Below are 10,095 nucleotides of genomic sequence, written 5' to 3'. Positions count from 1 at the left end.
GATAGATAGATAGATAGATAGATAGATAGATAGATATTACTGAAGGGAGAGAGAAGGAAAGATGGTGCATTGTGGATGGGATGTTGGGACCCTTAGGCCCCGTTCACACAGAGCGATTTATCGCGCAGTAATTCCTGCGATATCGCGGCTATTTACCGTGCGATATCGCTCTCCAATGCAATCCAGTGGGGCTCTGTCCGTCGCTGTCGAGGGTCGGGCGTCGCTACAGCAGGACCCTTTTTGGAGCGGATTTTGCCGCGATTCTAGCTTGCTCAATGCAAGCATTTGCGCGATATCGCTCAATGTGAATGGGGCCTTAGGGTTCCCATGTCAATGATTCAGGATTATGCTTTACGTCCAACATAACTCAGTGATTACATGGCACACTCTAATACATTTCACCTGTTGTAATAATGTTAAAGTTGCAATGTAAAACTATATCTATAATGAAATCTACAATGCGATACAAGCTCTTGCTGGATCATATCTGTACAAATGCTCCTCTCAGATGTTTTTCTCCTGTTGGGAAACATACACATGTTCTCCATTGGAGGTACTCATTACAGCCATAATCAGAGTGTACTTCCTTTGAGGATCCATTATCCTTTAATACATACTTCCTTTCTGTGTCCTTGTTTTCAATTAAGAGTCAAGCATGTATATATCACTTTTATGTAAATACAACAGAGTAGATAAAGATGGGGGTAAACTGGGGCCCCATTGTCTGACTACTGCAGGCCCTCTAACATTTCCCAGTTGTATATTTCTACCTTTTATTATTCCATAAACATATGGACCCTCTAGGCTCTCGCCAGACCTTTCATATCAACAATAATGATTCCCATAAGATTATATATGCATTCATTTTATTTTATTGCATGTTGTATACTTGTAAAAACCTACCTTGGGTAGACATTCAAAAGCCCTGAGACATTCAAAAGCAGCTGAGTGTCACCATCTTGGATGTCATTTCTTCAGCCCCCACAAACTCAAAACTTCACTCAAATTACAATTTATAGTATTCCCCTTTACTCCTCACCTGGGAGCTACATAAAAAGTTATGTAGAGACGTAAGGGGAGGGGTGGAGAGGGCTATGACGTGCAAAGGAAGAAGGGGGCTGTGCTAGGGGATTTACTCTCTAGGAGAGGTCTAATTTTTCAGCACTTTCAAAGTTACATTGCAAAAATAATCTAGTGACAGTGACTCTTTCAATAAACTTTTTGGGACACTGAGAGATGTTCAAGCGTAGAATATTTTTTACTGTATGGTGGGTCATGGTGGAGATATCATGCTGCTGCTGTAATGGTGCAGTTTTTATGGGGCAGAGAGATTCCGGTGGCCCTTAAAAATAATGGACCCTTGGCAATTGCCCAGTTTGGCCCCCTTAAACGCCAGCCCTGTAGGAGAGTTAGTGCTTAGTTCCCAGACTCTTGGACACTCAGGTACTAAGCAGGCATGCAGAGGTGTAACAAATTGTGCCCCTGGTGTCCTACCCAGGTTCTGCCAAACAGTGACATCACTGGTTGCCAGGAACTGGGCAGGATGCCGGCCAGTTTGTCCCAGGTTGCTAAGAGCTGTTTGAGGAGATGTTTAAGGGCCATACCCATCTCCAGAGCCAGCTCTTTGCAACCTGGGAGGCTCTGCCCAAAATCCCACCTGCATACACATCCTCATGCCCCCTCTGGTGCATCCAGTGCATATGCCATACCCTGGATATGCCACTGCAGGCATTGTCTGTATGCTTTTGATTGGTGAAACCAATATATGAAATTGACCCAGTCAGTTACTAAGTCAATTATTAAGTTCTCTTGCTGTGTACATAACTCTATTTCTTTTCAGGAGAGCGCCTCCTGGCAAGTGTCGTTATAAACCTACTCCAATAGGGACCAGAAGTAAAGTCGTCCCATTTGTTCCACGTGAACGTAAGTAGATATGAATACCCAGTTCTGTTATTCATATGATCACCAGCTGATCCATCCACTTATATGAATACCAATTAACATTACATTTATTTTTACCAAACGGAAGGAAAAGATTAAAAACAGTGATATGCTTGGGAGATGCTAAAAAACGCTACATCAAGTTGCAGAGAAGTACAATGTACCCCTTTAAAGTAGAACTTCAGGGAAAATTCTCCTTAACCCTTGTAGAGGGGCTACCCTTGCACCGCAAGGGTTAAGTGCCCATGATTGTATAGGTTTAGAAATCACAAAGTTATACTCACCAGATTCTCTGAGCCGGCTTGCTCTTAGACCAGTCCCTGGATGCTCGCACCCCCACCCCACCTGTTATCCTTGCCAGCATGTTTACAGACAGAAGCTGGACGATGATCCTGTCATGTCAATGACAAGACAGAATTCCGGTTCGGACAGGTGAACTGGCCAAATTTGACTAGTTTATATGCCCATTCGATGAACTTGGCTTGGTCCGGGTCAAACACGTTCAACCTGTACCCCATGCTTATCCCAAACACAGAGAAAATTCACATCCAGCACCCCTCCTGTTTGGAGGGTAGATAATTCAGTGCTCATTTCATACATTATAGGTTTTGCTAGTCATCCATGTTTCTCTTCAGTTACATTATCATAAAATTCATTGTGTCATGCCTATATGTATATTTAATCCACCTCAGGTATATTAAGTAAGTTTGTTTGCATTATATAGATGTCAACAAGAAACACCAGATGGACTGTGATCCAATAACTCTTTCTTCGACCTACATTTATATAGTGCACATACTGTATACAGATATCTAAATTTTAGTCCCTCAACAGCTCATAGTACGTTTGTTCAGACTAATGGTTTCCTGCATTTCCTTATAGCCATGTTCTCATTAGCATAGACACACTTGCCCAACTCCTTGTACACAGGGATCTTTTGCCATACAAATCTTGCAAATCTTGCCAAATGCTTTAGTTTTCCTTTGTTAAGCATGGAGCGGTCTAATTTGGGCCCATGACAGAATGCACTCACAATATGTCTTCAATCTTTCATGTTGAATTGAGAACATCTTGTGGCAGAGACCAGAGTTGGGCTTTATAGAAGACAGCACAGTAGTGTTTTAAATAATATTATTAATAATAATGAAAATTAAATTAGCCAGTACTTAAAACCCTGAACATAGCATTTATTTGAATATTGTACCAAAATAAAAGCCTTTTTTTGTCCTGATTTAGATGATTTAGGTAGGAAAGTTAGGTGAATCTTCCTTATGCATTGTTTTAAATGCTAGTGACTGCTTCACCACCAGGCAGGGCCATCTTTAACGCAGGGCAAAAGGGGCAGCTGCCCAGGGCCCAGTCATTGTTGTGGGGCCCAAAGCAGCTGCCCCTTGAGCAGATCCTGCGCTTCAAAACTCCTACCACTGGCCCTGCATCTCAGCACTGACAGCAGAGTGATGGATGATCGCAGCGCAGATGACACAGAGAGAAGAGCTGGGTGGATTCCCTCCCCCTTCAAGCTGTGTATATGTGTGTGCTGGAGGAGGCGGCTCTGCTATGACCTGGACACCTGTTCACTGGGTGAGAGGACTACAGCCTGAATCAGGGCATCATGAACAGTGGGTGTCTGATGGGGAGGCCCTGCGTGTCTGTACTGGCTGCTGCATGCTGCATGTGTAAATTAGGAAACATTGAATGTCCAGAGAGAGGGGTCACTACATGCTGCCTGTCTGCATGTGATGGGGGTCACTACATGCTGCTTGTCTGTATGTGATGGGGTCACTATACATGAGGGCGCCGGGGGGAAGATGGGGTGAAAAATGTACATAAAATGTACCGCCTCTGCCCTTGAGCCCATAAAAGATACACCCGCGCCACTCTTCTGTTTATTGTGCGATCGGTATTTCATAGTGTTGCTCTGCCCCTGTCGTATAGGCATATGCATAAGCAAAATTGCATGGTGGGGGCGGGGGTGTTTTCTGTGGGTGGGATGTTAGGGGTCGGGGTGGGTTGGAGTGGGGGGCCCAAGAAAATGTTTGCCCAGGGTCAAATCAGTATTAAAGACGGCCCTGCCACCAGGGAATGTTTGGTGAAAGTAACATTCACTACTTTATAGATATGTCCCATACTGTTGCTGCTTATATTGGCCTTGGCATCTAGGGATCAAAGACATCTGGCTAAAAAAGGGATTGTTATGTTTGTGGTCGTGTATATACCAACAAACTATACGGTTAGAATATTCTGCCTGAGGTGTGCCATGGCCAGGCCGTATAGGTAAGCCTAGAAGGGGGCATACCCTTATCAAATAATTAGGATATGGTGGTAAGGATGAAAAAGGGGATGGGTGGGAGGGCCAGCAAATGCAAACGTTACCCAGGTGAGGAGATGAGGGTTTTTTAAGTGTATAGGCCACTCCCACAAATCCAGGTTAATAAATTAACCTTATCCATTAACGTTGATTAAATGGTCTTGTGTTCTCTTTCAGGGACCGTTCTTGAAATTCTTAGTGAAGAATTAGAAACACAGAAGAAACCAATCAAAAAGCCCACCAAGCCCCCCAGGGCTCCACGTGCAACTAAACCTCCCATCAAACGGACTACTACCAAGAAACCTTTTACAACAACAACTGTTATGCCCACCAAGCAAACAAAGGCATCTACAGAACTCTCGGTCACAGAGTGTGACCCAACTGAAAGGACAAACATTTCAACTGTCATTACCACCCAAACCCCACTGAAAACTCAGACGCCGACAAGGCCCACAAAAGCTACCATTGCTGCAACATCACCATCTAAAGATAAAAAGAAGGTGATTATGTCAAATGGTAAACAGCCGCCTAAGCCTCCCAGGCCTCCACGTACAACTAAACCTCCCATCAAACGGACTACTACCAAGAAACCTTTCATTACAACAACAAGTGTAGGACTCACCAAGCAAACCAGGGCACCCTCAGAACCCGCTGTCACAGAGTGGGAACCAACTGAATGGACAAATATTTCAGCTGTCATTATCACCCAAACCACGTTGACAACTCAGACGCCGATAAGGCCTACAAAAGCTACCATTGCTACAACATCACCAACTAAAGATAAAAAGAAGGTGGTAAAGCCAAATGGTAAACAGCCCCCCAAGCCTCCACGTACAACTAAACCTCCCATCAAACGGACTACTACCATGAAACCTTTCATTACAACAAGTGTAGGACTCACCATGCAAACCAGGGCACATACAGAACACACTATTACAGAGTGGGAACCAACTGAATGGACAAATATTTCAACTGTCATTACCACCCAAACCCCGTCGACAACTAAGACGTCGATAAGGCCTACAAAAGCCACCATTGCTACAACATCACCAACTAAAGATAAAAAGAAGGTGGTAAAGCCAAATGGTAAACAGCCTTTACCTACCAAAAGCACAAAGAAGCCGGTAAACAATATACTTAAAAAACCATCACCACCTAAACTTTTACCAAGGCCAACCAAGGCTAGTGTACGTAAACTTCCACCCACCAAACTGGCACCTACTAAGAGGCCGGCAAAGGATAAGCTTAGAAAACCACCACCAACAAAACGTCCTAAGAAGCCAACTGAGGGTCAAGTCACTTATATGCCCTTTACTGAGGCTACAATGAAGAATCCACCTACAACAGGACATACAAACATCCCTAGTGAGAGAAATTTTAAAATGCCTGTATCTACTAAGGTTCCAAAGAAGCCAACTTCAGGTAAACCTCCAAAAAATAAGACAAAAGACAAAAAAACAAAAAAGCCTGAGGTTATTTTCAACAACAATGGACATAAAACAGGGAAATCCAAAGATTTAAAAGATAAGACCAAAAGCCACAAAAAGAAACCCAGACCGGAGTCTTTGGAGGACATCAACATGGCCTTTTCATTGGGAAGAAAGGCAAATAAACAAAACTCAAATACACAATCTGACTGAAACCTTAATTTACTCAAATCAAAAATAACACAGTGATTTGCCCATTAAAAGATTTAAAAAACATAGCCAGTGTTTCTGCAATATTCACCTTCAATCCAGAGACTTCCCCCACAGTACCTTTCTGCTGCTAGATGTCCTCAGTTTGATGGCCAACATCATTCAACCCACTTCCTCTGAGCCCGGGTTGTCGTGGATGCACCCCAGCCTGTGATTGGACAGTGAAAGAAGAAGCAGCACTGATGAGCTCATCTCTCTGTCACTCTGCTCTCTCTCCTGTTAGCATACTTCTTGTTAGCGCATGAACTGATTGACCTTTGTGCTGCTTCTTCCTCACACACTGCAGTCCTGCTGTAAAGGGACTGGAAGAGGCTGATGCGCAGTCAAACAGTGGGATGAGTAAGCCAGTCTAAACTTCTCTTTTCACCTCGCTACAGACTCAATGTCTACCTAGTGTTTTCAAGGTGCTCCCAAGAAATTTTAACATGTGCCCTGCCAAAGTAGCTCCTGCAAGCTGGACCATAGCTACAAAAGAAAACTCTTAGGTGATCTCATACCCACAGAAAGCCAGTGACTGCTGATTAGGCAACTGCATTGAGCATATGGATAGTATATATTAGAGTCTGGCAGAGGGTCTGACCCTGCAGTTGTAAGTAGACTTTTGCTTTGAATGAAATATGTGCTGCTATAACTTGTCTTGCAATCAATTTAATTTTTGCTTCATCATTTATACATGCAGATAATCTGTATTATTTTTATATTACTCTAAAGTGCATATTTAGTAACAATGCACCCTGTTGCCTTCTAACTATGGAAGACACATAAGTCTTAGTCATGCTTGCCATCCAGAGGCAGCAGTAGGCTGGCATATTTGGTGAACTGGACATCCTGTATATCATGTGATCTAGCTGCTATGTATATGACTCTTGTGTTCCTTACTGTCCAGATTCGCAAATATTACAAAATGCCTTTGAGGTCCTTGCATGAGGCCAAAAAGTTAAAGCAGACCTTGCAGTAAAAGGTGCAAGCAAGGTTTGCTTATACTGTTCGGGTCCCCTGCTCCTGTAAAAATCACCTACTCATAGTAGTTGTAAAAGATATCCATAAAGAAAAAAGTTAGATTTCTGCTTACCTTAACCACGTCTTCTGCCCACGGCGCCTACGTGAGGTGACATCATCTTCTTGGCTAGATCCTGGGGAATACAGAACAGTCAAAATCTCCTGAATAGACTCTCTTGCAAGAATCTTCCTGAAAGGACAGAGACATCCTGCCCAGTGATGTGTAAGGTAGGTATAAAACGTAACTGTTTTCTTTACAGGTAACTCTTACAGTATACCTGCTAATAGCAGATGATTTTTACAGGGGATGGGGACGCAGACAGACATTGTACTGCAAGATCCACTTGGTTTCTTAAAATAGCTAAATGTTTCAGGGTTTTCCATTGCTCCATGAAAAATAGCAATCACAATTTTGAATAATGAAAAATTGAGTGATATTGCAATTGTTTTGTTGGGGGGGATGATTATAATTGCTGTCACTTGACTACAAAAATTCTGACTGACACCTTTACTTACTCTAATGCATTCTATCTCACCCCTCTCTTTGTCTTAATCTTTGCTCTTTTTCCCATTTCACTCTTTCTCCCACCTTCTCTTTTCTCTGGCATCTTTGTTTATCTCTCACAGCCAGAAATGATGAATCTCTGTGCGTCATCCCAGAGTAGCCCCTACAACTGAGTTCTGCGCTCCCCCGAGTGACTTTATCCCTGGCTGTCTTCTCCTGGTCGTCTTCTGAATCCAGTGTCTTCCTTTTTGGCCATTGGGTAGCCACTGATGATGTAATTCCAATGCATCATCCGATGCAGGTGGTTAAATTGCCCTGACACCTATTCTTGTCATCTTAACAGCTGCTTAGAGTTGGCCAGGAATGTAAATTGAATAGCAGACGGGCACAGGTTTCATAGAAGCCATCTATGAAGTTGGTAAAAGTTGGTCACTATGTGCCGTCAGGATAAAAGTTCTTTCCCCAGATCATTTTATAAATAAGACAGTTGGGAATTTTTTTAAAAGCAAAAAATCTTTTTCACCTGAAAAATCAGAAATACAAAATAAATGATTCCATGTGATCGGTGAATCGGGGGTTAGCTGCTGAGCGTGTCCACATTTGGATGTCCATTTCTCGATTTGACTGTTACCGACAAGGTTGGCCATTGGTGATGTCATGTCTGAGTACAGTCCAATGTCCTTCTCTCTCTCTCTCTCTCTCTCGCTCTCTTCATCTCCATTCACTCTGCTCCCCCTGTCTCCTGAGTATCACCCAACATTGTTGATATTAAATGCAAGCTTAGATTTGATTATATTGCTTGTTGATTCCATAAAATAAAGCTTTGGACTTTTTTCCCTACTTGTGTCCTGTGTTTTTTTTTCCAGGTAATTGCCCAGAGTTGCTTAGAGTGTCCTATGTGGATGTGTAGCATCAATTATTTTCAGTTCATGATAACCATCTAATCAGCATATTTAATTCATAAACATAAATATACCATAGGTGTGGATTCAAACTTTTTCACATGAAATATGTATTTAAAGCCAAAACGTTTTAAAACATTTTAATTTAATTTAGTTTTGCCAAACACCACTGAATCACAAATAATCTTTTGCTGCCACCTGATGATCTAATTTATGAACTACAACATGGATGTATTAGGCTTCCATACTTTCATATGTCAAAAGCAACCAGAAGCTAATGCAGCAGATCAGTGAGCAAAAATACAAGTTAGAGAGGAATTGAATTCTGTTAGGTGTTATCAAAAAAGGCACAATGAAGGGAGAGTCACCAGAAATGCCTGTGGTCTCCCCGCAGTTGATCTTTTTTACAGACTTACCATGCCGTATTCTGCACTGTTTCTCTGCCTGGAGGTGGCCATCTTGGTAGAGGCAGGGCGTTGCTTCCCCATGTTAGGGCCTCCAGCAAGGTGAACAGCAGCACAGTAGTGACATCACCAAATGTCACTCCAAATCTCCTGAGACTAGCAGTCAGAGGCAAAAGTGTCTTAAGGTCATCATACCTGTCGCAATCTTACTGCGCAATCTTTGTAAAATGAATTAAACATTTACCAAGGAGATTGTACAGTCAGTTTCTAATGTGTATGGCGAGCTTTAGATTTCACATTGCAGATATACAGCCAAGAGGCTGAAGGCACAAGATTGCCTAGGCACCTTCACATACCAGGAATGTGAGGGTGGCTAAGCACCCTGTGTGATATCTGTGTGAGAACTAGTATTTTTCAGGACATATTCCAGACAAAAGGTACATTTTCCAGGGTAATACTTAGGCACAATTAATATTTCTAAATGTTCCCTATAACATAGCAAACCTTCACATTTTGAATTCAGTTCCTGTTGAGGTTCAGGCATCTGATAGGGCACCAACTGCCAAACAGTAGCAGAAATGTAGCGTTTTATTTTTCCCCAAATTTTTAGCAGAACCTGTGTTAAAAAAAAAAGGCAAGTAGAAGGCAAAGGACTAGTCACCAGTATTCCCTGTAGGCCCTCTGCAGCTGATCTTTTGCTCACTACTGACTTACCATGCCTTGGCTCTATGTGTGGAGGTGGCTAACATGGTAGAGTTGCACAGCTTTGCTTTTTATTGTCACAGCTGCCCCCCTGATGACTGGTGATCTCATGACTGGTGGGGTAATATTTAAGAAGCAGTAGCAGAGGTGGAGCATGCACCACAGAAAGATTGAAATGGAAGCATGGAGATCCTTACACTGAAGGTCCTCAGGTACAGCTTCCTCTCCAGCAAGGATAGCAGTTAACAACACAGTAGTGATATCATCAGATCTACTCAGACTAGCAGTCAGAGGCAGCAGGGCCTTAGATCTCACACTGCACATTTACAGCTTATGCTCAGGCCCGGCGCTACCGCAAGGCAAGTCAGGCGGCCGCCTGAGGGCGCTGCAGGGTGAGGGCGGAAAAAACAGGGCATTTTGACAAGTACTTGTACCTGTCAAAATGCCCCGATGTTTGCACTATGTTTTTTTTTCACTTACCTTCGGTACGGGAGAGCAGCGGTGAGTCAGCGCTGGTCCAGTGGGAGGAGCTCCAGGTGAGGTCCTAATTTAGCTGGCCGGCGACTGCCTAAGGTGCCGGGATCCTCTGGCAGTCTCTGGCCAGCTAAATTAGGACCCCACCTGGAGCTCCTCCCAC

The 10,095-nt window shown here is 43.2% G+C and overlaps 1 protein-coding gene across 1 annotated transcript in view; it reads left to right on the top strand.

Annotated features, from left to right (window-relative positions):
* HHIPL2 (HHIP like 2) overlaps positions 1–6,904 on the top strand; it is a 37,850-nt gene extending 30,946 nt beyond the window's left edge. Inside the window, 2 exon segments of the mRNA XM_018571996.1 lie at positions 4,427–5,853; positions 6,833–6,904. Coding sequence (XP_018427498.1) covers positions 4,427–5,853; positions 6,833–6,904 — 1,499 coding nt within the window.
* The last annotated feature ends 3,191 nt before the right edge of the window (positions 6,905–10,095 follow it).

Source organism: Nanorana parkeri, unplaced genomic scaffold, assembly GCF_000935625.1.
Source record: "Nanorana parkeri isolate BGI_ZX_2015 unplaced genomic scaffold, ASM93562v1 scaffold43, whole genome shotgun sequence".
Classification (NCBI taxonomy): Eukaryota; Metazoa; Chordata; class Amphibia; order Anura; family Dicroglossidae; genus Nanorana; species Nanorana parkeri.
This window is presented reverse-complemented; position numbering and strand designations above follow the sequence as displayed.